Source organism: Penicillium psychrofluorescens, assembly GCF_964197705.1.
Source record: "Penicillium psychrofluorescens genome assembly, chromosome: 1".
Taxonomy (NCBI): domain Eukaryota; kingdom Fungi; phylum Ascomycota; class Eurotiomycetes; order Eurotiales; family Aspergillaceae; genus Penicillium; species Penicillium psychrofluorescens.
This window is the reverse complement of record NC_133439.1, coordinates 3290280-3316882: the sequence shown is the minus strand read 5'-3', so window position 1 is coordinate 3316882 and position 26603 is coordinate 3290280. Positions and strand designations below refer to the sequence as shown.

At 51.9% G+C, this 26603-nt stretch overlaps 12 protein-coding genes across 12 annotated transcripts; 3 read left to right on the top strand and 9 right to left on the bottom strand.

Annotated features, from left to right (window-relative positions):
- Positions 1-31: 31 nt before the first annotated feature.
- On the bottom strand, positions 32-506 carry PFLUO_LOCUS1230 (uncharacterized protein; the record flags this gene model as incomplete). The annotated part of the gene is made up of 2 exons (XM_073778250.1): positions 32-294; positions 344-506. The coding sequence occupies 2 exons, from the start codon at positions 504-506 to the stop codon at positions 32-34; spliced, it is 426 nt and encodes a 141-aa protein (XP_073635323.1).
- Positions 507-1100: 594 nt separating this feature from the next.
- Positions 1101-3839, bottom strand: PFLUO_LOCUS1229 (uncharacterized protein; the record flags this gene model as incomplete). Its single annotated transcript, XM_073778249.1, has 8 exons — positions 1101-1439; positions 1501-1790; positions 1855-2032; positions 2089-2352; positions 2401-2682; positions 2733-2849; positions 2916-3476; positions 3534-3839. 8 exons carry the CDS (start codon positions 3837-3839, stop codon positions 1101-1103), a joined length of 2337 nt encoding a protein of 778 aa, XP_073635322.1.
- A 3805-nt stretch (positions 3840-7644) lies between these two features.
- Positions 7645-9273, bottom strand: PFLUO_LOCUS1228 (tRNA dihydrouridine synthase; the record flags this gene model as incomplete). The annotated part of the gene is made up of 2 exons (XM_073778248.1): positions 7645-9069; positions 9127-9273. The coding sequence occupies 2 exons, from the start codon at positions 9271-9273 to the stop codon at positions 7645-7647; spliced, it is 1572 nt and encodes a 523-aa protein (XP_073635321.1).
- A 368-nt stretch (positions 9274-9641) lies between these two features.
- Positions 9642-11194, top strand: PFLUO_LOCUS1227 (uncharacterized protein; the record flags this gene model as incomplete). The annotated part of the gene is made up of 3 exons (XM_073778247.1): positions 9642-9666; positions 9716-10533; positions 10586-11194. The coding sequence occupies 3 exons, from the start codon at positions 9642-9644 to the stop codon at positions 11192-11194; spliced, it is 1452 nt and encodes a 483-aa protein (XP_073635320.1).
- Positions 11195-11385: 191 nt separating this feature from the next.
- Positions 11386-11897, top strand: PFLUO_LOCUS1226 (40S ribosomal protein S25; the record flags this gene model as incomplete). The annotated part of the gene is made up of 4 exons (XM_073778246.1): positions 11386-11388; positions 11449-11506; positions 11607-11816; positions 11875-11897. The coding sequence occupies 4 exons, from the start codon at positions 11386-11388 to the stop codon at positions 11895-11897; spliced, it is 294 nt and encodes a 97-aa protein (XP_073635319.1).
- A 212-nt stretch (positions 11898-12109) lies between these two features.
- On the bottom strand, positions 12110-12990 carry PFLUO_LOCUS1225 (uncharacterized protein; the record flags this gene model as incomplete). The annotated part of the gene is made up of 2 exons (XM_073778244.1): positions 12110-12619; positions 12694-12990. The coding sequence occupies 2 exons, from the start codon at positions 12988-12990 to the stop codon at positions 12110-12112; spliced, it is 807 nt and encodes a 268-aa protein (XP_073635318.1).
- Positions 12991-13192: 202 nt separating this feature from the next.
- On the bottom strand, positions 13193-16704 carry PFLUO_LOCUS1224 (uncharacterized protein; the record flags this gene model as incomplete). Its single annotated transcript, XM_073778243.1, has 9 exons — positions 13193-13373; positions 13428-14111; positions 14162-14263; positions 14313-14419; positions 15103-15568; positions 15616-16065; positions 16116-16409; positions 16455-16543; positions 16597-16704. 9 exons carry the CDS (start codon positions 16702-16704, stop codon positions 13193-13195), a joined length of 2481 nt encoding a protein of 826 aa, XP_073635317.1.
- A 572-nt stretch (positions 16705-17276) lies between these two features.
- PFLUO_LOCUS1223 (uncharacterized protein) lies at positions 17277-17935 on the bottom strand (the record flags this gene model as incomplete). The annotated part of the gene is made up of 2 exons (XM_073778242.1): positions 17277-17647; positions 17707-17935. 2 exons carry the CDS (start codon positions 17933-17935, stop codon positions 17277-17279), a joined length of 600 nt encoding a protein of 199 aa, XP_073635316.1.
- Positions 17936-19968: 2033 nt separating this feature from the next.
- Positions 19969-20955, top strand: PFLUO_LOCUS1222 (uncharacterized protein; the record flags this gene model as incomplete). The annotated part of the gene is made up of 1 exon (XM_073778241.1): positions 19969-20955. One exon carries the CDS (start codon positions 19969-19971, stop codon positions 20953-20955), a length of 987 nt encoding a protein of 328 aa, XP_073635315.1.
- An 84-nt stretch (positions 20956-21039) lies between these two features.
- On the bottom strand, positions 21040-22537 carry PFLUO_LOCUS1221 (uncharacterized protein; the record flags this gene model as incomplete). The annotated part of the gene is made up of 3 exons (XM_073778240.1): positions 21040-21956; positions 22018-22352; positions 22410-22537. 3 exons carry the CDS (start codon positions 22535-22537, stop codon positions 21040-21042), a joined length of 1380 nt encoding a protein of 459 aa, XP_073635314.1.
- A 104-nt stretch (positions 22538-22641) lies between these two features.
- Positions 22642-22972, bottom strand: PFLUO_LOCUS1220 (uncharacterized protein; the record flags this gene model as incomplete). The annotated part of the gene is made up of 3 exons (XM_073778239.1): positions 22642-22754; positions 22803-22815; positions 22883-22972. 3 exons carry the CDS (start codon positions 22970-22972, stop codon positions 22642-22644), a joined length of 216 nt encoding a protein of 71 aa, XP_073635313.1.
- A 228-nt stretch (positions 22973-23200) lies between these two features.
- On the bottom strand, positions 23201-26431 carry PFLUO_LOCUS1219 (uncharacterized protein; the record flags this gene model as incomplete). Its single annotated transcript, XM_073778238.1, has 1 exon — positions 23201-26431. The coding sequence occupies one exon, from the start codon at positions 26429-26431 to the stop codon at positions 23201-23203; it is 3231 nt and encodes a 1076-aa protein (XP_073635312.1).
- Between the last annotated feature and the right edge of the window lie 172 nt (positions 26432-26603).

The following is a 26603-nucleotide window of genomic DNA, read 5'->3' as shown; positions in this document are numbered from 1 at the left end:
TGGTGGACTCAGGGAAGGTGCGGTTCACTCGTCAAGCCAGAAAGGCCAACTCGGGAAAGGCCGAGTTGCCACTGTGGAAGATGGTGTCGATGCGTCGTCGTCGATCCCACACGATTTCACCATCACGGCGCTTGATGTACAGGATGCGATGCTGCGGAATGAACTCCTCGTCCGTCAAGTCCTTCTTCCACGACCCCAAACTGGCCTCCAGGCGTCCCTCGAATCGATCCTCATAGCCAATAATAAAGTCACTGTGATCGAAACTGGGATCCCATAGCAGGCGATTGATCACGTCTGCCAACATGGATTAGTACGGTACAGCATGATCAGCGAGACATAGTACCGGACACAGTGCGCAGTTTGTTCTCGGCAGATTTCGCAGACGCTGAAGGCGATCTACTTCTCGGCCATTTGGACACGGATACCGTTTCTTCCTGCTGAGCCTGTGCCGGAGTCTCAGGATCCTCACCACTCTCAGTCAGAGGAAGAGGAAGGTCGGGCGCCATTTTCGGCAGATTCTTGGGGAAATGGCCTGTTTACTACTCTCATTCATCTGGCATGATCTGACATTTAACATCTGGCATTTCGCACTGCCTGAGCAATGCTCCATCAGAGCGGCTCAAGTCTGGGCCCGTCATTCGGTGTCAGAGTGACTAACTGCACCGCAAATGCAGCAATTTGACATGATTCAGGATTCCATTTCCGAGATATCTGGAGATGACTCGAAAGGAAGAGTGGCGGTGCTCCAGACATGACTCATGCACCAACACAACGAGATTGAGGGTATGACTAAGGGCTAGAGCATTTCAGAATTCTCACAGTCTGGGGATCATAATGAATCGAAATCACTCGTGGTAACTATGGGCTGGGCCACGATTGATGATGCAAGAGACTTGGCAGCTCATGAAAAGGTGGATGCTGAGGCATTTGGCAAATGGATTCAGCCCCTTCTGGATGCGGCTCAGCCTGGGTGGAACCAGTATGATGTTTCTTGACATATCTTTGTTAAAAGACTGCATAATAAAAGCATGATATCATAGGATAGTAACCTTAGACACTTCAAAAGCGCTCAAAAATATGATAATACCGCCGCACTGCCTTTACTCCGACACAGGACACCAATCGTAGTTTCCATTCTCATTGTTCCCCCACCATGCGGGGAATGGATGTGACGGCCCACCCGCTCCGAAAACCGCAAACGAGAGAATAAAGAGAACTGTAAGGCTTGCACCATCGAAGGCTCCGGTAACGAGGTATGAGTAGTCCTTGAAGATTCGTGGATGGTAGTTCCGGAGGTAGTATTGGACGAAGAAGCCGGCAATGATCCAACTGAGAAGAACACAAGTCTGACTTTGGTTATAAGGAATGTAACCAGCAAATTGAATGAATTGCGCCATGTTGACTTCCGAGACATCAAATCTTCCGATCTTGGGGACAAACTAAAAAGAGCATTTTTGGTTAGCTCGAAGTAGTGGGGAGAGATGTTCTGGGCTTGCTTACTTGATAGAAGAGACGGTGAACAACAACAGCACCAGCACCAACGACTATACCAATAGGCACCATCTCATACTGGGAGCCGATCTTGTAAAGATAAGGGGCCAGGGCCCAAGAGGCCGCATTGGTGTTGTACGCTTGCATAGTCGCACCACTCCAGGAAGAATTTCCGTTGCCATTAGCGAGAAGTGCTCGATTACCCGACACAATAGAAATCATGACGGCGTAATTGATAAAGCCACCAAGCATAGTGCCGTAGATCTGGGTCAAGAACATAACCCGGGGAGGAATCTTGACTAGCTCAATGGGTCAACGTCTATCTAGAATGGATAGATGAGATGTAAAAGATAAAATGCTTACGGTATTCGCCCATTTTCAAATCATTGGACAGATTGACCGCATTGGAAATGACATTGTGCGACCAAGCAGCAAAGTACATGTTACCGATCGGACGTCCCGGTAGAGAGAGACCAGCAATCATTTTTGACAAATTATTGGTGGCAATACCATTGCCATAACGAGCATATAGAATGATGCTCTGGAACAGAGTCTAGTCAGAATTTGGCTGTCAATGTTGAGCTCGAGGACACTCACAAAGGGCGAAACAATAATTCCACTCAACAATGAGACAACATAGGCCCATGCCGGAAGTGTAACATTCTCTTTGAGGACCACGATGAGACCGAGGATAAAGCTTCCTAGAAGAACCAGAGCATACCACCACCATGGCGCTTCTTTGTAATGCTTGGCCATGTGCACGTGGTGTCGATCGTCGTATCTACCCTCTCTCGCGCTTTTGTACGCACGCCAAATATCTTTGCCCCAGAAAAGAAAGCAGTGAAGAATTAGAGCGCCAATCTAGAAAGCACTTAGTGGGTAAATTTCAAACAAAGCTTTTACACTTACTGCAGCGTTTGCCATGAACATCGCAAACGCAAATGTCCCTGTTAGCTTGGGTAGGCCATATTTGACCAAGGCGGATTCGTCGAGCACACCATTGGGGAATACCGCTTCAATCGGATACGATGTACCATTAGCCATATGAAGTGACGTCGACATGAATGGAAGCGACTTCGAATTCCAGTCGTTGCCATAATAGATGCCGATCATGGCAAGGAAACAGGCAAAGAGTCCAACGGCTTGGTGAAGTTGGAACTTGAGGGGAAGAGCAGTTTGGAAGGATGTGATCTGGATTTGTTAGTCTTATTGATTTGGAGAGAACGATTACATCAACTTACATATTGCCAGTCGAAAGAAAGTGAGAAGAGCCCCAGACCCTCATTGGTGGTGGCGCCACCGAAAACATTGGTGAGTACGGCGGCGGTACTACCAGTTGCCTTCTGCGAGGCCAGACACTAAAATTCTTGAGTCAGTCATATTTGTCAAATCACCCACATTTAAAAAGAAATACAATCACATACCGGGATAGAGACAGAGTTGAGCCATGGGAAAATGTAGGCAGGAATGATCTCGTACATGGACATGCCAGTGAAGGCATACCAGAAGTAACGGAGCGGCTTAGAGTTCTTCACTTCTTGCCAGTGAAGTCCCTGGAGAACCTTAACGGTAGGCAAAGTACTCCAGTAGACGGACTCAGAGTGCCAGACAGCGATAGGACGCATAATACCACATAGACCGTAACCAAACAGGCCGATAGAAATCGTGCTCAAGATGACCGTAGCCGCGCTCAGAGGAAGGTTGTAGAAGAGCTCCTGCGCAGCAAATACCATTGTACTAGCGGAAGCATTCGAGGCCGACGTGGCCGTGATTGAACATATCGAGTGCTCCTTGAGAGTCCATGGTCCCGGATTCACGAATTTAATGAGCGAGAGCCACCAAGGTAGTTTCCCCTGGCCGCCGTTCGCCCTCCACCGAGCCTCATACTTGTCACCGCGGGGAAGAAACTTGGCCCAGGCATTACCGACAAAGTAGGAGATGAGGACAATAAAAGTTCCTTGAATTGTGATCAAAGTCGGTTTGAACTGTCATTACGTGTGTCAGCCCTTCTGCGCAAAGAATCAAGATGCTCTTTGAAATACATTATAAATCTGATACATCACAGCCTGGAAACACGAAAGAATCGAGGCTAGGACGATACTGCGAAAGGTCAAGGCACTGTCGAAGTCATCTCGCATCGGCAGCAGGTGAGCGGCCGCATCAGCACCCGTGACAATCACCACATCCGCACTGTCGCGATCACTTTCGCCGCTGAGGTCGTGTTCGATGACTCGGGGCTCCTCTTTGTCTGCCATCAAGGTGAATGCCGTCTTCTCGTCGTTGTTGCCTCCATTAGATGTCGAGAGGCGATCGCTCTCTCTGGGCGAATCCGACATCAGTTCCGACATGTTTTAGGACCCTTCGTTCTCCAGGAAACTAGAACGGAATGTGCGTGAGAAAATGGTCCATCATGCACGGGCCTGGGCTTTACGCTCCTTTTATGTTTCGATCTGGGTGAGAGGCACTGATCCAGATAGTGTAGTTACTAGAAGTGATACCATCCAATTGTAAAATGATTAAAGCCACTCGGGCCGCTTTTTCTTTCTCCATCCCGGCCCATCACGGGGGTCAGAGTGTTGGGTGTCAATGAGACACCCATCCCTATGAGTGATCACGGGGAGGGTCAGGGTAGTACGCCAATTTTCGAACCTTTCCTCTTTCGTTTTCGACCTTAATCAACCTTACATTCTTACAAGGATCCTTTCCCGCTATCGTTGGTTATCTTTTTACCCCGCCTGTCAAGGGAAACTAATAACGATAGGCAATCAATCATCCTTAGAATTCTTCCATTGTCTCTCGTAGCAGATGGAGGCCCATAACACACTCTCTAGTTGAATCACTAGATTTTCGGACCACACAATTTTTTGGGCATTGCTTGGCGGAAAGGTAATTGGCCGCGGTCTCATGTCGCGTTATCGGGTTCGCTGCTGACGCTATCTAGTGGCGTTCTAGGGTTGAAGCCTCCCGTTACAGTTTTTACTCCGAGCACCATTCGTTGAACTACCCATCGACACTCGATAGTGGAACACAACAGACCAATAGAGTGGAGAAAAGAGGACCCAGAAGAAATCAAGCCCGCCGTGGAGAGACGTGTGCATTAGGAAAAAGGGAATTGATAACGGCAAAAACCAACGTCCAAGCGAGGTGGTCTGGGCGAACGGAGCAGCAGGAAATCCCGACGAGGGGCCTCACCACACATGCCTACCTCTGGAAGGTTTTCCATTTCTGTCGTTACCCCCGAGTTATGCACACTACCATATCGGACGGTGAGCTATGCAACTAGGATTAGTTTTCTAAATTTTAGCTTCCATCTAACCTCAAGAGAATTTTGGCCGAGTTGTACCGGAGCGACGATGCGCTGCAAAAGAGAACCATCGTTTTGCTATTGCTATCCAGCCATGAAGAACAGGCTTTTAGTGCCAAGGGACTTATTCGGGTTTGTAACAGGATTGTTGAGATCAGTCATCCAGTTTCTGTTAAACAAGCTTCAGTTGTTGGAAATATATTTCTTTGCCGGCATAAAAGCCTGGGTCAAAAGGGCAGGTTCTAAAACCGAGTTTGATGATATACCTTCCCACCCCAGATCTCATTTCTATAACAAGAAGACACGAGAATTAAAAACCCGATAGCAAAGCTTGCGATCTTCTTATCTCTAAGGTTTACATTTGCCCTAACTAATCACCAAATTGAGAGGGTTAGAACGCACTACGCTTGTGTTCGGAGGGGTTCGGCATCCCTAAGCGGCGAAAGAACCCGCCGCCCAGTGGTACTTGAACTAGGGCAATCAGGTTGCTGAGCGGGGTAGAGATGTCATTTGGCAGGAATCGAGAGTCATCATTGAGTAACCCTCAACCTGTTCCGACTATGTCGCAAGCAAGATAGCCTCGATCATGAATTCTGTCTGCCCGAAAGCAGTCCAGCGAGCATCAGTATTCGAGTTCTCTCGGCCCTTCACATAATAATATGGAGACTGGAGAGGCGGAGGCCAACGTGGCACGCCAACCACTATCAAAGACGCAGAATCCGAATCGGCGAAGACCAAAATCAAAGGGAGGCTGCGCCCGGTGCAAGCAGCGGCGAGTAAGTCGAGGTGAAATTATACAGTTGACTGTGTGAGGATTCGAAGACTAATTCAAATCAGCGAAGGTGTGACGAGACAAAGCCCAGTTGCCAAGAGTGCGCCAAACGCGGCCAGGAATGCCCTGGTTACCAGAGGCCAACATTGAAATGGAGGCATGTATTCAAAGAAGATCATGCGGGGGAAGAGGCTCGTGCGGTCGAAGAGTCGTCCACAGCTGTCTCACCTAGCGTGGCTGAACTAGTGAAGGAAGATAGTGGTATTCAACCACAAGGTGCGGCGAATAACACCGAGCCTAATCTTTTGTTTGACCATGTGCTGGATATTGACGCTTCGGCGAACGCTCTACCTAGACTGGCGTCTGTGATAGATGGATTGGCCATCGTCAAGACCACTTCTCAGACAGAGAGCTTGGACATTCTGCAAGGACGCCTAGCCAGCACAGCGATCCCATCGCTCCTCATCAACATGCCCACCATTTTGGTGCAATACTACTTTGACTATGTGTGCAAGTCATGGTCCTCGTTTGACTCTCCTTTAAATCCTTTTCGTCGGATTTTTAGTCGCCTTTGGAGTCAAAGCGCCCCGGTATACTTTGCCATCCAGAGCATGGCTGCTGCATCCCTCGCAAACGACTTCCCTGCCATGCGTGCAATTGGAATTCAGACAAGACAACAAGCCATTGCGTGTCTTCAAGATGCTCATCGTCCTGAGGATTCTGAGGATGGTGATGATGAGTATTTCTTGGCCCTTCTAATGATCGGAATGACAACCGCATGGCATAATGCTTCTGACCTGGGCTTGAATCACTTGAAAGAGGCGAAAGAGTACATCATCCAGCAGCGACGGAGGTGCCAAAGTCCTAACTCTGCTTTCGCAAAGCAGTACCCTCTATTTAAACAATGTCTTCTCTATTGGAACATGCTCGCAGCATTCGTGGCGGAGGACTCGCCGCTGCTAGCGGAGGAAGAAGACAGTGACAGCTCAGAGTTGGAGCTGTCTGTATATCTTGTTGATGGGCAAATCCTACCCCATCCGTGGACAGGATCTGTGGGAAAGGTGCTGAATCTTTTCTATCGGACTGCACGGTTGATCCGGGGCATTGGCACATTTTATCGCTCTTACCGCGACTCACTGGACCTCGGGGCTCTTGACGTAAATTTCTTAGTTGAGGAGATTGAGCTTCGGCAGAGAGCCGAGCAACTCGAAGAAGAAATTCTTTCTGCTGAGTTACTGTCTTATTCCGGTCTTATTGAAACCGGCGACACCAATACACCGCCGTCTCACTTTATCATACTGGCAGAGGCATATCGTTGTACAGCACTGTTGCAAATCTACCACGTCTTCCCAGATATTTTAACTGAGAGATTCCGTGTGAACCAAATCCTCAGCAATGAGCCCTCAGGCCTATTTTCAATGTTATTTCCAAAGGCTCACTTCATCGACGCCTCGCATCCATCAGCCACAGACGCACGACGAAAGTTAGCACTGCACATTGTATCCCTTCTGGACCAGTTATTTCCCAGCTCGGGAACAAGGTGCATGTTACCGGTTCTTCTAGCTGCCATTTCCAGCGACCTGGTATTTACATCGGAGTCACTTTTCGGCCCTGCAGCGGACGCAATCGCCGGTCTGAGCACACTTGACGTGGAGATCGCACAGGCTAGACGGAAGGTCAGCATGTGGATCTCGGAGCTTGTTTTAATATTGCCGAAGCTTCCAATGCAGCGTATCTCTAATCTGGTGCGTGAGACTTGGGATCGGGCGGACGATGGATGTAATGAGTTTTGGCTGGATGTCATGCTTGAGAGAAATTTGGGAACCATTTTGTAGAGTCATTGCATTGCCTTTATAGTTTTGCATTTATAGCCGCAATGGTGTTTAGCAATTTTAGATTAGTTTGGATTGAACTTGATTCAAGTATGTTTTTGCTTTATATACATTAGCAGAACCTAGCACCAACAACGCTATGCAAAACCATGATCTACCAAACTACTCTGGAGTGTGTAATAGATCCAGACGCACTAGAAGCGAATACCAAGAAGCGTAAGACGGAGAGGCCCGAACCGATAGGTTTATCCGCTCACGAGAGCATCGGGTGTAAGAGTGGCAGACGTGTTAGCGGGCGTCCCGTTCGGAGTTTCAGTAGCGGAAGGAGTATTTCCGTTGGTTGTATCTTTCTTCTCAGTATCAGGACCCGCCTTCTTTTTTTCTTTGAGTGCGCCGACTTCCATTGCCTCCTCGGGCAAGAGACGGATGTGTGGCTGACAGATCCACCACGGCCTCCCGTACTCGGCAATAGTTGCTTTGGACCCTGTCAGGCTCTCGTCGGGTTTCTGCTCAAACTTCTCGGGACAATCATCGTATTCCTTCAGTCCGGACTTGACGGCTCGCTCAATGAGGCTCAAGACATGTTCAAAGGCGGCCATGTCACCAGGTCGCGATCTGGCGAGCGCATCCCGGACGTTGGTGTGCGTGGCCACCATCGGTCGAAGAATCTGGAAGAGGTGGCCTTGCATGACTCCCAGGCTGGGAGAGTTGGGCCTTTTGGTCTTATCTTTCTTTTGCTTCTTCCTCGGTGGTCCTTCGGGTTCTTCTTCTTCGAGTTCCTTGAACTCCTCCTGCTCGTCTACTTGATCTGACGAAAGATAAAGAGGCTTTCGCTCTGGGACTGGCTGCTCGAGAACGTATTTGTAGATGATGTCAAAGTACCGTCGAATAATGGCATCGATCCGGTAGCCACCCTTTCCATCTCGCCCTCGCCAGTATTCCCGGCCTTCGCTTCCAACTGGAGGCGGTTTGCTAAAAATGGTGGGGTCTGACAGGTTGCCTTCGGCGCTCATGATGCCGTCTGCACCGGTCTCCTCGAGACAGCGCTCAAGATCGTCGTAGTTGAGAATATTGCCATTGGCGAAGATCACAGTTTCTGGTGGCAGATTATTGCGCAGGTACCGGATATAACTCCAATCCGCCACGCCAGTGTTGTGACCCTTCTGTTCTCGCCGTCGCCCATGCACCGAAATTATGTTGGCTCCGGCTGAGAGAATCGTCTGGGCGTATTCTAGTGTCTTCTCTTTGGTCTCCTGAATACGGAACTTCGCAGTGATGGGCACCGACAGGTCGTTGTGAAGCCGGTTGATGAGTTTGTAGATCAAGTCCCAATCTTCCTGGAGGAAGGCACCATAATGGCCCCTCTTTGCGATTCCTTGCGGACATCCGAGATTCAAGTCCACGGCATCACAATATGGCGCCACATGCTGTGCTGCCTCTAAGAATTCAGTAGGGTCGTTTGCGCAAAACTGGACGAAAAGAGGCCGGTCAAAGGCCGGGTTCCCGTCGAGGAACAGAGCGTCCTTTTTACCCTCACGGGTGGGCTGGAAATATTGAGTTCGAACACGCGCTTGTTCACCGAAGAGGCGCGCATGGAACATCGGCGAATACGCGAGCAGCGATTTTTGCTCGTCCGGTGGCATGAAGGATCGAGTGAGCATGCGCCACGCCTACATGGAGAGCATGTTAGTGCTGTTGCAACTGGCAAGACGAAAGAGAGGACTGACAAACTCCGATCTGTCGACCATGGGGGCAACGACATATTTGGGACTCCCAATGCTCTCGTAGAATTCTCTGCCGAGAAGCTTCTTTCGCTGCTGAGGCGCAGGCACCTGCTCGGCGCTCGGGGATTGCGCCGCGTCCGAAACAGCCATGGTTGCGGGACTCAATCGATGATTTTTGGGTAAGAAGCGCCCCAACCAAGGGGCCAGCTGCCTCAAGACACCTATTTTGGCTGCAAAGAGAGTATGGCTCGGGATGAGATAGACATCGCAAATCACACGCCGGGCAGAAAAAGAAGTATCTCGGGCCGGATTAACAATATCCCCCTTATCTTATCGACGCGGGGGAGAGGCGCGTCTTGATTCTTGCTGGACTCCGATCAACTCGTTGGTTACGGGCAAATGGCATGCTGATGCAATGGGTTTGACTGTGCGGCGGATAAAATGCCCTGATACATCCACGACTTGAGTCTTGGAACCCGCATGATACTTGACTCGCATCGGTGTTGACGCGATCAACAATGGACTCCTCCATCGGAGCGGGAGGTAAATCGGACCCCAAGAGCACAACCCGACTTTTCTCACAATTGAATAGTCCCAATTCACCTATTCCTCTCCGAAGATGGCCTTTACGGTGCCCATGTGAGCGGAAAAGACTTGGTTATTCATTCAAGCCCTGCCTCCACCGAAGCCAGGGAAGTGCAAATCGCAAGACTCAAAGAGTCACCTCCAAAACTCATCAAATACGCGCCAACAAGCAAGATCTTCAGTACGAATGAAGGCTGGACGACATCTGAGCAGCGACTTCTAACCGCCAATGACTCGCGCATCTCCGTCTGGCAGCCACACCCCCTGCAAATATTCGCCGACATCGAAAGCATCGAGCCAGGATCATTGAATGTCGAGTTTGGCGGCGACGGGAATGAAATCATCGTCTTCCATGCATGGCATACCAAATTATCCATCCATTTCCTGGACACCGGTCGAACCTCCATGATCAAGACGCCCAAGTTTTCACATTCTCTCGGGTTCGGATACCGGCCGCAGACGCGACAACTAGCGATTCTATTGAAGCCAGAAGCTTCTGATGTGCTGACTGTGCATGAATATCGATCTTATGACCTCATCAACCGGGCAGTCCTGTCTACAATTGATGCACAGGGCTTGAAGTGGAGCCCGGACGGGAGATGGATCGCGGTGTGGGATGTTGCCAGTGCCGGGACCAAGGTGGTGGTTTTCACGGCGGATGGACAGCTGTATCGAACCTACACTGGGCCGGGGGAGGTGGATGAGTCGTTTGATTTGGGTGTGAAACAGATTGAATGGAGTCCTGCCGTGAGTCAGAATGATACCTGCGACACATTGGCCGTTGGCAAGGTCAATGGACATGTGGACCTGTTGCGAACGCGAACGGTATGCTATAACCCTGACCATCTCGTGTATACACGTGTGCTGATTCTGTTAGTTTACATCCGCCACGACGCTGTCGCATGTTTTCCAGATCGACACCAATTCTCCGACTCTCTGGCGGGAGCGATACATCAATGCAGATGGAGATGCCGAATACGTGGAGGCATCCAGCTCCTCTGCGTTTAGCATGAGTCCCGAGTCATCAGGCCCACCACGGGGCGTCTCCATCATGACGTTCAGTCCCGACGGGAGTCTTCTCGCTACAGTTGATTCTATGCGATCGAATGTGTTGTGGATCTGGTCTCTTGATGGCACGCCTAGGCTTACGTCGGCCCTGATACATGAGCAGCCCGTTCGACAGGCTGTTTGGCATCCATCCCAGCCTCAGCTTTTGATCAACACTGTCATGACAAACTTACCCACCGTGCGGTGGTGGTCGCCTGGCCAGCAGCCAATGATTACTCGGGTTCCTACTCGCCGCAACGAGAGCGGAAAATACGATGTGAAGTGGCTTGCTGGGCCGGAGGAGGAAGCAGTGTTCTGGTTTGGGTCAACGGAGGAGTATGTGGTGGGCTATTTGTCTGCAGAAGATGGGGCAGTGCAGTTTGACGTGCTCAATCGAGTCCTCAACACTCCTAACGGGCGGAGTAGTATCATGCGATAGTTCAAATCTTCTTGGTCCGCTATAATAATTCCTGCCTCAGGCAGCCGTATAGATCCATCTGACATAATCACCGCTAACCGAGTCGGTCACCTGATTAGGGCTGCCCTCGGTCACGCCCCACTGCCATTTTCGCACTTGAAGAGAGCGGCCGGGCTGACCTCTTCCTTTGAACATCCACCCCAACAGTCAACATGGTGAGCGCCCACGACACATCGTTCCATCGTCCACAACTAATCAAAATGTCTCTGTAACAGGCGCCCGCAGCATCGACCGGTGGCAAGAAGCAAAAGAAGAAGTGGTCCAAGGGCAAGGGTACGCCGTCCCCCTCTTCCGACCGTGATCGATCTCGGCCTCTACGCCGGGAACCAAGAACATAAAAAAAGAGCGAAAGAAAGCTAACTATTTCCAACAGTCAAGGACAAGGCCCAGCACGCTGTCGTCCTCGACAAGTCCACCTCGGAGAAGCTCTACAAGGATGTCCAGTCCTACCGTCTGATCACCGTGGCCACCCTCGTCGACCGTCTGAAGATCAACGGCAGCCTCGCCCGCCAGGCTCTGGATGACCTTGAGGAGAAGGGCCAGATCAAGAAGGTTGTCGGCCACTCCAAGATGAACATCTACAGTCCGTTTCCACCTTTGCCCGCGATATCTCAACCATCATGTACTAACTTTTTTTTCAGCCCGTGCCGTCACCGCCGAGTAAACGATTCCGTCTTTCGTCTTTTCGTGCGGTTCTCTTCTTTTCCTTGTGCTACGAATGATATCATTTCAACCATGGGAATGCTCGGTCGGGCAGTGTGTTGATGCAAATGTGGCCGGTCGCTCGCCTCAAGTATCCGCTCTTGGACAGTGTCGGTAGAAACCAAAATGACAAAAATTTTACCAAACCCCTTTGATATTCACACGTAGACATGGCTATGGGCTTCCCTTGTTCTTGTTCTTATCCACCTGACTCCGTTTCGGCCTCTGCTTCTGCGCACTCTCACACAGCGTCCTAGTCGTCTCCCCCTCTGCCTCCTCCGTATCAACCACTACCTTTCCAACGGGGAAATACTTCTTGTGGTTCCGAAAAAACCCATCCCACCTCCGCACGGTCTTCTCAACACTAGCCCTCGCCTCACGGAGTTCCTTCTCGCGACGGATCTTCCTCTGCGCAGAAGACAACTCCTCGACATCGTCAACAGGCACGAACATCTCCTCCACGCCGCGCAGGTCAGGCGTCAGATCCTCTTTAAAGCAGCCCGTCACAAAAGCGCGCGTGGCGTCCCGCCCGGCGAAGAAATTGTAGCTCCCGCCAGGGCCGTAGACGACTGGATTGGCTGAGACGTCGAAGACGGTCCCATTGACGGCGAGGTAGATGGGCAGGGTGCGGTCGGAGCCGTTGTAGAGGGAGAGTTGGGGAGGTGTTAGGGATAGAGGGCCGCGCTTTGGAGGAGAAGGGGGTTAGTCTACTTATTTTCTTCGTTTGCAAATGGAGGCAGGAAGAAATTATTGCTTACCACCCACTGCACCACCACGGGCCACCGAGTATACCACGGCCGATGCCCCCAGAGCATTGACTCGCCGGAGGTCATGTAGTAGGACAGCCCGCACGAGGCCACCACCAGTGCCAGGGCTACGCGGATGAGGTCCAGCACGCTAATCACCGGGTCCTGGTCATGGTCGCGCTCACTTTTGCTCGAGGCGCTGGAGGCGCTGGAGGCGGAAGACGACCCTCGACGTCGTTGTGTGGGTGCCCCTGCGTGTGTGTCATGGCTTTGGTTCGATGCGACGGGGCGTTGGCGCAATTCGGACATGGTTGGCGTATGTTTGTTGGTGATGGATGAGGTGAAGACAAGCTGCTTAGGTGGGTCATGCACAGGCCCGTTATGCCTCGGCCGTTTCTATGCGACGTTTATGGATTTACTTATTTCAGGATCATTCAATAATTGTTCATGAGGGCTTTTTATTCCAATACTCCTACTATGTCCATGGTTAATCGTAAATGGACTGACTGAATTACCCATCCGACTCCAACGGCCCCGCGGCATCCTGTTCTTCCTGCTGCTCTTGCTCCTGTTCCCAACTGCGGGAAAACACATCGTTCAGCGCCTCCTGGAATGTGCGGCAGTTCATGTCAATCAGGCCGCGCTTCTCTTTCGCCTCACGGTTGCGGATCACTGAAACAAGACACAGATATCTGCCGGACAATATTAGCAATGTTGGATCTCTGCAAAAGCCAAACAAAACATACTTGTTCATCTCCATCAAGTGGATCATGGTCTCGTCATGCAGGACGACATGGCTCTCGGCCTCCTGGATCTGTTCACCCTTTGGTTTTCGATCGGGATGATCCCACGAGTAAAGCTCGGAGACGTCGACAATCACGTCGATGTAGTCGGAGCACATCTCGTAGCAGGCCATGTCCACTGGTCGGGTATCGGATGCGATGTAGATCTTGCTCAGGACGTCAAACAAATAGGTCTTCTCAAACCCGCAGTTATTGGCCAGGGTGTTGATCAGGTTTTCCAGAGTCGACAGGTTGGGGATGAGTTTCTGGATGACCTTGCTGAAGGCCTCGAATACGGAATAATCATAGATTGAAGTGAGGTAGTAGTGCACGGGTGCATTCTCATACCCGGCGTCGCTGAGCTCGTCGGAGATGCGCTGCACGATGTCCTGGAAGGTGTCGGTGCGGTACTCGTCTGACAGTCCGTCCACCTTGTGGATGAAGACCTCGATGTTGACGCCCGGGTAGTATTGCTGCACAGTCAGGATTGTGCGATTGAGTCGCGCGACCGAGTCTAAGTAGTCATCTTGCGCATCGATCACCCACACCAGCGCCCCTAGACTGCCGAAGATGTCCTCGAGGTCAAAGGATGGTTCGAGGTATTCGAGCTGACCGGGAAAATCCCAGACCTGAAAGTCCATGAAGGAGCTGTAGGTGTCAGTCGAGCACACGGTAGACAGCAAAAGGGGACGGCATACTGGATTGAGTCTTTCTGGATCCGCGTTGTGGATTCTAGGAAGAGAGTTTCATTTGGTGGCATCTTGTGGAAAACTACACTGGCGATGGAAGACTTGCCACTCCTGGAACACGGTTAATTTCTGAATTTTGAAAGTCGTTAGACACACATACCGGCGAAGTCCCATCAGAAGAAGACGGGGCTTGGCATCGCGGCCTTTTGTGGTGGGCAGCGAGGCCAATTTGGTCTGTGCTGGTGCACCGCTCACCGGATTCGCTCCCTGTAAGAGTTCCTCAAGCGTTAGCTGGGCTATGGTCTTCGGGGCAGGCAATTCAAGAGATTCTCGGGAAGGGGGTCTGCGAGTCGGTGGAAAGGGCATATTGACAAGCAGCTAGCAGTGTGGAATCTGATCGATGGTGCGCGCATGATATAGATGGGCACACCGAGGGAGGACAAGCAGAGCCTCACTCTTCCAGAAGGAAAGCAGATTGGTGTGGGTGGTTCATCGTCTCCTCAACAAACGGAGGGCAACTTACCTCCATCGAATCAAGAGGTCCCGGAGGCCCGGAGGAAGCAGTGGCTGCGGACCGGGGGGAGGGAATGGTGAACAACTCAGGCGGCTGTTCAGCGAGGACCAATCGACCTGCGCATGGGAATAGATAGATCGGACTCGACAAACAAGAAGAAGAAGAAGAGACAAACAGAAGAAGGGAAGGAGGAGCAAGTTGAAGCGGAGTAACTGGATGTCCTTATCACTATCTTATCTTATCGCTAACTGGCGTGGTCGGTTGTCTCTTCTTCCCACTCCGGCCATTCTTCCCATCCATCCTCCCAGATACTTGCTAACTGTTTGACCTTTTTCTCTAAACTACACTTCCTCCCCATCACTCTCTCCCACTTTTTCATATCGTGATTATCGAGTAAACACTCATCCAACAGCGCTATGATCTGATCTTGATCAACTCCTTCGCCAATAAACACCAGTTCCTGACGCCGATCTCCCCAGGGTCCCTGGAAGTCATTCCGGATGGACTTTTGGACATCTCTATCTTCAGGCCAGACCTCTTCGGGCACCCCAGCGAACCAGGGCCCTCCACAGCCGACGGTCAGCATGCCTCCTGCTTGACTCCACTCGCCAAATTGGAATGGTCGAGTGGCCAGCCAAAAGAAGCCTTTGGAGCGGAGCATGGGGCCGAACGCCGGGTGTGAGCGCTTGTTCGCCAGGATGATTTCTGGATCAGGCTGGTCAAAGTCCTGCACGGAGTCAGAGTCTGTGTCCATTCCATCCTCGTCTTCCTCAGCTTCATCCTCTTCTTCTTCTTCGATTTCATTATTCTGCAAGAGAATGAATTTGTCGTGAATAAGAGCGAAAAGCCTGCGTGGATGGAATGGCCGACGAGCAGAGTAGACGAAGTTGTTGATCCCATACCTGTACTTCGATGAGCCTAACCCCCGTACAGTATGCGATGAACTTACTCCAGTGTCTCTGGCCGTGGAGCCAGGCGATTACCATTCCCAGTCGTCTGAACAGTCATCTCATGCAAGCTGCGTAGCCAGCCAGTGCCCGACGCAGCACGCACAAAATCAAACTTCTTTGTATCGATGATCTCGTGGACGTCGACTTTGGAATAAGTCGACTCCAGAATCTTGGCGTTGGGATTAAGCAACTTCAGCAGCTGCTGGATTCTCTCGCGCGTGCGCTTGTCGATTGTATCAATCTTATTGATGATCAGCACATCGGCGAACTCAATTTGGTCTACCATGAGATCGGAAATCGTGCGCTCGTCTTCCGGCACGATCTGGTCAGATCCATATCGATCAGACAGGAACTCGGCCGTGTCGAAGTTGGAGAGCAGGTTGAACGCATCAATGACGGTCACAGTGGTGTCCAGACGCGCGATGGTGTGAAGTCCGCCCAGGTTGACGCTGACCTGTTTTAGCAATAACATTGCATTCCATGTTCAAAGAAGACATACATTTCATTCAGGATCTTCTTCGCGTCCTCATCATTATCCGCGATCTGATCCTCAGCCTCCAGCATGGCAGCGCTGAACTCCGCCGTGAAAGTCTCGGCGACTTGCATGGGCTCGCTGATCCCCGTGCTCTCGATGATAACATACTGAATCTCGTTTTGCTTGGTCAGACGTGCCATCTCAGCGAGTAGATCGCCGCGTAAGGTACAACAAATGCACCCGTTCTGTAGCTGGATGAGCTTCTCAGTGGTTTCAGAGATCTTGTGGTTTTTAATGAGGGCAGCATCGATGTTCAACCTGGACTAATTAGCACCAGCAGGCGATTTTGATCGGAAAACTCACTGGCTCATGTCATTAACAATGACCGCAATGCGTAGCCCATGATCGGAGGATTTAAGAATATGCTTGAGGAGAGTCGTCTTACCACTGCCCTATACATGAGATAAGTCTGTGTGTTTGCTGCTGGAATTGGACAAATCCATACTAGAAACCCGGACAGGAGGGTTACAGGCAACTGTCTTGTCTTGAGACCTTCATTGTCGGGAATCGGGATGGGGTATACAACTGACTCTTCTCCCGAGTTGATGACCATTGTCAAAGATTTCAGAAATACAGAAACTGGGAAGACATCTGTTGGGCACCTTGAGGACATGACTCTTTATTAGTTTCTCCTGTCTCCAAGTTCCTCGCCAAATCCGTTTCGTTGGAGTATACAGTGCCATGCAGGCGCCTCCAAGGTTAATTCGTATACAGTGGATCTCTGTATAGTCCAATGAAGCATTGATTTCCCGGAGTTGATTATAAATGCGCAAATATGTGTGGCTGACCGGTTGGTGGTCTCCAAGGTCCCTGGCCGCTGACTGTCACGGTCCTCATTTGACGGTGGAAGTTATTATACCACACCGCTAGGTCACGGGAAATCGGGCGCCGAAAATGGCTATCTGCTTTGGAGAAATACTGAATAGTCTGGCAGTGTAGGGTATCTATACAATATCACACCGGACGAAACATTTGTCTGGAGCCCTAGTCCGCACAGCATCATGACAAGCTTCCAAGCCTGCTTTCCACTTTTGAGCTTCCTCTTTCTCGTACCCCTATGTATTTCCACTAGATCACTAGGAAAAATTTATTTGTTTCCTAGAGACAGCTAATTCGATTCCCTCCTCATAAGGCGAGCACACCAACGGCTGCGGCACCGAGATAAGCAAATGCAGCAGCGAAAGTCGGGGTTGCTGCACTGCCGACACTAGTAGATGTCGATGTCGATGTCGATGTCGATGTCGATGTCGAACCTGTACTATTGGATCCCGAAGGAGACGTAGTTGCAGTGCTCGTGGTCATCATCGTTGCGGTACGGCTCGCGGTCATCGTAGTTGTGTGTGCCGAGTTGTTGGAGCCCTGAATCTTAAACAGCGGGGACAGATTGAAAATCGTAGCATCGTTGATAAACTCGGTTTTGATGTAATACTTGTCGCTGGTCGGAAGACTGCTGGTAACGTTCCATCTGTATTTGCCCGCACTACTTTGGATGCCGGCTACGGAGACGGATTAGTTGTGGATACACGACTGCTTATAACAATCCGAAAATACTTACCACTAATGACGTCCATCTCTCCTGCGCTATAGGAACTCTCGTTGTTTCGCAGTAGAATGTTGATCGTGCCTGTATAGCCGATTGACTCTTCCCACTTGATCGTGTATACCTTGCCGGCTTGAATAGTTTCTCCCTTAGCGGGCTTGGTAATCGGGTCAAAGTTGGCGTCAAGGGAGAAGGCTGCGCCAAATAAGCCGAAGAAAGTGGCAGCGAAGTAATCAAATCGCATGTTGAATAGTATGCAATGATTTTGTAATTGTTGTTGCAGAGGCTTCAAAATACACGGTATCAGGGATATTCTGGCTGTATCCAGATCAAAGCCTCAGGAGGGCAGTCGTCGGTATTTCAACACCTTGGAAAATGGAAGTGGGAATCAGGGTATGATGTCAACTCGCAGCAGGAAAGAGGCTCAACTCTTTCCCCCTCTTTCGAAGGTGAATAGGGCCCGGGGGTCGCGGTTGCGCTATTTTTGCGCACTAATGTCAACACCCTGGCGTAGAGCAGGGGTCGTGGTCACGATTCCCGGATGATCCTGGGAGTCGTGCACATTCCCCTCGCCGGTGTCAACCTGTCTCGCAACTCTTCTCAAAGCTGTATAATGAGCATTGTTTTCTTGCGTTTGATTAGCATCGTTTCTTTCCTCGTCGTGTGTCCGTCACATCTGATCTACCGAGAGCGGCTCATGTATGGATTTGTGTTGAACTAAGTTTAGAGTCAGCACGACCTACTTTTCCGGACCCTAAAAAAAAGCGGGCCGAAAATGACACAACCTCAAGCCTAAAGCAATGTTCGATTTACGGACAGGGCTCAGATATGGATCTGCGCCGCACTAGGTCGAGAGTCGGTACGATCTACTTTCCAGACCCCAAAAAAGCCGGGCGGAAACCACAACCCTAGGTCATGCGGCATTGACGGGTCGCGTCGGTTGAGGGAGATGATGATCCTCAAACCCGAACGGAAGAAGCCTTGCTTTCTGATGAGGCTGTTCTGATGAAAAACACGACGCCCTCAAACGAGACTGGCAATGGACCATTCTGGAAGATGATCATTTCCTGCACCAACTGCGGATCTTCTAGTGTCCGAGTTTACTGGTACGTGTTAGTTACTTCGTGGATTGCACAGCTGCTCGTAGGCTGCACTGGCGGCAAAACTAATAAGGCAAATACTATGAGGTGTTTAAAAAGTTCAAAGTAATCATCGTGACAGCCGGCTATTACGCTGAACCCCGCCCTTGTAGCTATGCTATTGCCTATACTGGAGGTGTCCCTATCGTGCTTCTCACTGGCCAGACAGACGTGCATCTTGGCTCAGAGGTAGACGGAATTCTGCTCGGAGGAGGAGCCTTCGTACGTCCACAGCGTTACAGACATGACTTCGATCCAACTATTGAGCGCGGTATCGATGAGACTCGAGATCATCGGGAATCTTCTATCCTGCAGCTAGTGTTAGAGCGTGGCTTGCCAATCTCTGGCATTTGCCGAGGCCTGCAAGTCATCAATATGTTCTTCGGTGGAACAATGCATCGAAATTTGGCAGGCGACGTCGACAGTTGCCCACCATCCAAAAAGGGCTCGGGATTAACATGTTTTTTTATTTTCTGACCTCCCAAGCGCGGCAGTATTGGCTTACGAGCTCAGGGATTGCACCCTGGCAGTTCAAACATTCCTCGGTCAAAGATTATAGAAAGTCTGAGCTCCCTTATGTCGTTGTTTGAAGACACGACCATGCGAAGCAGTCGAGAATGCGAAGCTTGCGTTGTGACGATGAAAGTAAGCATCAATTTACTAAACGAGGTGTTGAACTATGAAGCAATACCATTCCACCCTCTGGAATAAATTGACACGATCCTTGACTATGGAACAAGCGAGGAAGTTCCTGAGCTGGCTTGGCGGCCTCGATTGGGGCCTCGCCATTTTCCTATTTTGGAATTTAGGTTGAACCCTGCTTCATGCGAACAGAATCCATAGTCAGCATCTCTCTGTATCGGCCTGTCAATGAAAGTGATCTCTCAAGAGATATCTGGTCATGCCACAGCTATACTCCAGCATATCATAGTTGACACATTGTTTCTGATTTTCAAATATGGGTTGGAAAATACCTCCTCTTCAATAATAATCCTGATCCACAGAAGGATCGGCATGACTTCATCATCGCCGATCTGCGACACCAACTCCAACTTCTCTTCGCCCTCTTCTTCCTCTATCCTTCCTTTACTTTCCTCTCCTTTACCTGACCACAGTCCACACATCTCTTTTCTTCAAAATGGACTTCTCCAGACTCAACCCTCCCGACTGGTCCACCCAATCCCTCATCTATATCGGCCTCGCGACCCTCCTCTACGCAACCTTCCATCTAGCTCGCGAAGCCAGCGTGTTCTTGTCCCGCGGCACGCTCAAAAAGCGCTACAACCAACCCGGCCAATCGAACTGGGCTCTCGTCACGGGCGCAACAGACGGCATCGGATTCGGATTCAGCCAGGAGCTCTGCGCGCGCGGATTCAACGTGATTCTGCACGGGCGCAATCCGACCAAGCTCCAGCAGCGACAAGCCGAGCTCGCCCGCGAGTTCCCCGGCCAGAAAACGGGAATCCTATGCATGGACGTCACCGCAACCGACGAAACAATCGAACTCCTCGCCGACAAGATCCATAAAATCACACACATCGCCGCGGAACAGGAAAGCAGATTGACCGTGCTGGTCAACAATGTCGGCGGCGACCACGGCACCGCATACCGCACCCTCCCGACGCTGAGCTACACCGAAACGGAGGAGACCATTGCGCGCAATGCCTCGTTCACGGCGCACGTGACGCGCATGCTGCTCCCGATTTTGGCGCGCAATGCGCCGGGCCTCGTTTTGAATGTTTCTTCCTTTGCGGTGTATGGAATGCCCTATTTGTCGCTGTATAGCGGGACGAAGGGGTTCGTGCACTCGTTTACGCGGGCGCTGGAGGCGGAGAGTAAGGCTGAGGGGTGGGGGGTTGAGGTGCTTGGTTTGCGCGTGGGACAGGTGCGCAGCGCAGGGATGGACTATGTCAAGTCGAGCTTTATGGTGCCGGAGTCACGCACCTTGGCGGCTGCGGGGCTGGATCGTGTTGGATGCGGCCGGGTTATTGTGACGGGGTACATCGGCCATTTGCTGCATTCTCTTGCGCTGGATCTCTTGCCGCGGTGGTTTATGATGAAGGCTACGGTTAGCAGGATCCGCGAGCTGCGAGTGATGGAGCAGGAGAAGAACAAGAAGGCATGATGGCGATTGTGACTACTGTGTACACTTGTATATTTTATTTGCAGGTAGAGAGACAAAAAAAAAGAGAGAACAGGAATGTGAAATCTAAAACCCAGCTGGAGAGCGCTCGCGATCGTTCGGCCCGTGGAGACCTTCGCCTAGATTATCCATACACTCGGTTTGCCAGTTCTTGGGGGTGAACTTGTCGACGATCTCCTTGAAGGCGTCTAGTGTGCAGAAAGTGTCATCGCCGGGGAGGTGGTTCTCGGCCTTGGCCACGCAGCCGGGGATGCGGACGGGGCGGTCATTGTAGCGGATGCGGACGTAGTGCTTGCGCAGAGACTCGCGAGTCTCGGCCGGGAAAGAGGAGATAGGTGCACGCGCAGTCTCCGAAGGCGCTGGGTGCGCCGACGACTGGCTACCGCCGAAGAACTTCGAAAGTATGCCGGACTTCTTGGACGCAATAGACGGGTTCGAGAACTCTTCCAGCATGGCACCCGCATCAGCACCGCTGCGTGAAGGTTGAGAGAATAACTCAATGGCGACAGAGGAGGTAAAGGGCGGCCACGACTCATCCTGGAACCCGCCCACACTGGACAGAATCGATGCGAGGGTCGTGTCGTGACACCCGCTCATGGCGAACCTGATGTTCTTGCCCTCTTCTGCGTTTCCAGACCCAGAAGCTGCGCTCGAGCTGCGCCAGCCGCCATCCACCGCGGTGCTGACCATGCGGTCAACCACGTCGCCCATCAGAGCACCAATGCCCAGTCGACGATATTCATTGCTCTCGGAGTAACCGGCAAACCACTCTTCAACGGCGATCCGGTCGATAATGGCCCGACCCTTCTTGTCGTAGAACTCAGAGGGCAGCTTTGTGGCTGGGCCGTGAGCATCAGTTGCGTTGATGGTATCCATAATACCCGAGAGACGCGGATGGGCATCAACTGCGACCTTGGGCGAGGTCTCGGGCATATACTTAGACCAGAGGCTGTTGAGGTAATTCATTTGCTCGGAGTCATTCCCTGCAGCAATAGCCATTAGTGTTGTCCATGAGAGAGAAAGAAACAGGTATCAGATACATACATCGCCTTGCAGCGCGGTCAGCAAATTGCCTCGCCAGCTGCCGGAAGCGCCGGCAATTCCCTTCATTTGGGAACAAAGTCTCCTCAGAAACCGAGCGAGCAACAATCACAGGAGGCGGGAAATCCAGCGTGCGCGCGCTAGCCGGATACATGCCCCAAAAAGCCTGCTGGAGCGACTCCAGTGCACGCGGGATCGGCGTTGCGCGGAGGTACATATCTTCAGTATCCGATTTGATCTGGGGCATAAACCCGAGCTGATCAACGTAGAGATGGCGCAGACGCCGGCCCAACGCATATGTCGTTTCGCGGCCCTTGTCGGTGAGCTCTCCGTGCTGGCTTCTCGCGAGTCAGCTTGCACATTTCCTTCTTGTATGTCTTGCATTTCCAACTTACCACATAGCCTCGATCTCTCCGCTTGGTCCCACGGCCACCACGGACTCATCGTTGCTCCCGAATGCCTCCATCTTCCGTCGCCATTGGAACCCATTCCATGCCGAGAGGTCCTGGCTGCTCGAGGCCATTTGCACCATACGCCGCGCGACACCGCAATACGGCCAATCTTGAAAGCGTCAGATCATTTGGACGGTCAAGAAAAAAAAAAGGGGATCGGTCAATGTACATGGACTCAAGCCTGTCTTCGTGGAGGATTAGCAAGCTGCGCGGAGAAAGCGGGGATGATGGGGCCCGGGTTGGAGGTAGATACATTTTGGAAGCGCGAGGAGACGGGCGTTCGTTCGCCTGAAGCGCATTAGAATGGAAATGGTCAGTAAGTCGCAGGTCGCTCACCATGACGCAGGAACTATGTATATGCGTGGTTAGTCAATGGTCAATGCAGAATGCAAGTGCATGGGCCCGCGCGAACTCACCACCTGCACGAGTTGCAGCTTCAGGTCCTTCGGGTATAGACGGTCGAGCTCCTCCCTGGAGTAGGGCTCGCGGGGAATTAGAGTGGTCATGTCGAGCAGAGAGAAAGAACCAATTTCTCGCAATTGACAGCAGAGACAGGCTGGAGAAAGAGAGCGAGGCTGAGGGGAATGACCTCTTAAACGCGGGCGGTGAAGGAACACGACAGCCAATCATGCGTGGATGTGGTGCACGGCTTGATCTATAGACGGAAAGATGCTCTTTCTTACCGAGGTAGAAGTGTCTAGGAGGAGTAGGTACATGTACATGGAAAATATCTCTCACTCTTCCGCTTCGCTCGTCTCCCATCCACTCTCGCTCTCGCTGGCACTCCACCAATTCTTCTCGGCTGCTTCCGCGACCTGTTCGGTCTGGGCCACATCCGCAACGGCCACCGCGGCGCCGACGGTGGCAGCAGCAGCAGCCTTCTTGCCCTTGGTCCATTTCTTGTTCTTCGCAGCCTTCTTGGCATCGTCTTGCTCCTGGCGGTCCCGCTTGTTGCGCTCGGTCTCGGTAACAGAGACCCTATCGATGATTTCAAAGAGCTTCTCCACCGCCGGCGCGTAGGCCTGCGCTTGAGCGAGATCTCCAACCTTGACGCGCATGTAGTCGAATGCGACTGTGACAGGGACATTAACGCCCGGTACGAGCGAATCGCCAGAGCCGGAACCGCGCCGCCGTGGTTGGGCTGAGATGTTGATGTCGTCGGTCAACGAGGACGCAGCAGCAGCGGCGTTGTCCTCGGGATCGTCAAAGGGGATATCTGCATCTGCTGGTTCTCTGGCAACGGCGACAGGGCCTTGTCGAGCTTTATCTTGAGCCGTTCCAGCACGCTGGTCAAACGTGGCAATCTTTTGGTACCGCTGACTGAAGTGCGTTAGCAAGATCGACCGAGCTTGCATGCGACGGCCAACCTCCAAGGCCTCCGCAGAAGTTGAGTGACGCTTGGCTCGGGCCTGCCCACCCATGTCATCCTGGAAAGTCGCTTCATGAATGAGCACGGTGGAGCCGCGCCCAATCTCCGCAAATTTCGCGGAAGGCCGGCAGTCACCAGAGTAGGAGACTTTGAACCCAGTGGGGAAAACCATAGACACAGCCATAGCACCCTTGCAGTGCTTGACTCGGGTGGTGAGAAGGTCGGAGAGACCGGTGGCAGCCTGTAAGGGTGCCGTGAGAGGATGGTTGGGGTCGGTGAATCGCATGGTCGTCATTTTGGGGGATTTGTCCCCGTCGGCAGAGGTGCCATCAGCACGGCAATGCCGGTAAGTAAATTGAGTCGAGATTTGGGAACCGTCTGTTTTCGAATATGCGGCCAAGGGCACGATCTTGTCGAACCCGTAGTTCTCGATACCGGCGTACTCTTCAAGCCAAGAGACCATCATCTCTTCAGACGCGACGACCAGCCGCTTCTCTTCGAGAATTTTCTTCATATCACTTTCAGGCAGGGCAGTTGGGTCTGTTCCCTCTGGGTAATTCTCCTCATACCAGGCCTTAATGACGGACACCGTACCCAGGTGGTGATCGGCATGCAGGTGGCTGATCCAGATCATCCGTAGATTCCGCAGCACTTCACGCAACTGCTCCGGCCCAAAGACTCGCTTCAGTTGGCCAATGGTGTTCTCGCCGCAGTCAAGAAGATAGTATCCATAGCCCGGGACGTGGACCAATGTCGAAGACACATTGCGATACTTGGATGGAACTGACGAACCAGTGCCAAGTGTAATGATCTCTGCATCCGATCCAGGAAGGTTACGGCGAAATTCTTGTAATTGCTTCTGGAAAGCCGGTTTTGCGACCCGCCGACGAGTGGTCTCCATGCGTTGCTCAACAGACCGCGGGATTCTTTCTATTGTCTTCGCCGCATTGAAATATTCCCTGACTTCGGTATTGTCGACTCCAAAATCCGGAGCAACGTTAATGATGGTTCCTTGCGCTAGGGGCTCGAATGGCGAGTCACGAATTCCGGCAATAGTAGTTTCAGAGCCAGCCGTTGGGGTACCGGGCTGTGGAAGCGTCACATTGTCATGAACAGGAATAGAGTAGTTGTCGCCTCTCAGGCGCGCCAACCGGATGGACGACGAAGCTGCACCGCCGAGCGCCAGGTAGTTCGGGCAGTAGTCTGTGCTTGACACCATGTGCTTGCAGTGGGGCATGCTTGCAACAAATTCCCGAAGCTTGGGGTGCTCGCCAACCCCCGGACCTAGGATCCAAAGGAAAGCCTGCAATTCGGTCGTGACAGCATGCGATTTCCATTCAGGGCGACTGATGAGCCCCTCCACATACTCGGGTGAGGGTATATCCATAATAGCAATGCCCTTGCCGAGTCGTGCCGGCCCCATGACCATGTCCGGGGTGATGGTCTGACCATCCGTGGACTGGACGGTTTCTCCCTTCGTCAGGCGTCCGTAAGCCTCGCCCTTCGGGACTTTCAGGTCCAAAGCCTTTTTTGGATCAAACTTGCCCCGGATGTCATTACTCCGGACAACATAGGAGAGAGCTTCATCAGAGGGAGCCGTGTGCGGGAGGCTAGTAATCATCGCGCCAGGCCAGGGCTGTCGAACCAGCACCGTAATATCCGGCAGGGGATTCCCATCACCCGGCACGGGGCCTTTATACGGTTCCAAATCTTTTGTTTCCGGGTTGCGAACAAATATGGCCGCAGGCATCTTGACTTGAGCTAATGGAGTCTCCATAAGGGCGTCCATCCTCCATTTTGAATTGAACATGTCCGTAATAACACCCTGGAGCATCATTTGCTTCTGCTTCCGCGGATCAATCGGCCCGTCTGACTGGGTGGTCTCCTGGAATTCCTCCAAGCTCCGCTTGCGAGGGCTTTGCGCTCGCGGCTGGGAGAAAGTACCAGACTTTGAGTGAGGCTTGATTGGCATCGCCCAGACTTTGATATTGTGGTCGGACCATGTAGGCTTCTCGAAAGGATCCTCCACACCGACAGGTATTTGTCCAGATATAGTCTCGGAATCATACTCCCTGATAAACATCGGCATGCCTGTCCGGAAGACAAACCGGCGAGCAGTAGCGAAGGTGTGCATTACATTTGTAGGTCCGTGGACAGTCAAACCTCTTTGCACAGCATCGTCCCCACCGTCAATGGAATGAGGTCCAATGTGTTCGACGGGGGTTTCGGCCTGCTGCGCTGCGGACGGGTTGCCCTTTCCCTTGGCTTTTTTCTTGGCTGCCTCTTCCTTTGCCCGCATGGCGGCTTTTTCGGCCTTGGTCCGCAAATGCTCCTCACTCGCTGCGGCCGCATTCGCAGTCACGTCCGCCAAGGTTAAGATCATCCCGATCATGCCGCCAGTTGTTTTCCATTCTGTTCGGCCCGTCAGGAAGACGTCGGTCAGGTAGCCGATCTTCTTGGCGCGGTCGTTACATGCCCGCTGGGTTCCCTCCGATAGCTGACCGAAGAAGTATCGTTTGTCGGGGAAGTTGAGCTCGATGACCGTACCGGGCGTGTCGGCCGTCGGGGTCGTGATGACCTGACAGAAAAACTTCATAGGTCGGGTTATGAGGAAATCGGCGGAAATCGTTTCGTGTCCGGGGGTTTTAAGGGAGGATGGATTGTAAACGAGGTAGTCCTTGGACTTTTTGCGATGTCTGAAGAGGTGATTCGGAGCTGGGAGGATGTACGCGTCCGAGTCGACCTGCAACTGTTTCTGTACCAGGGGA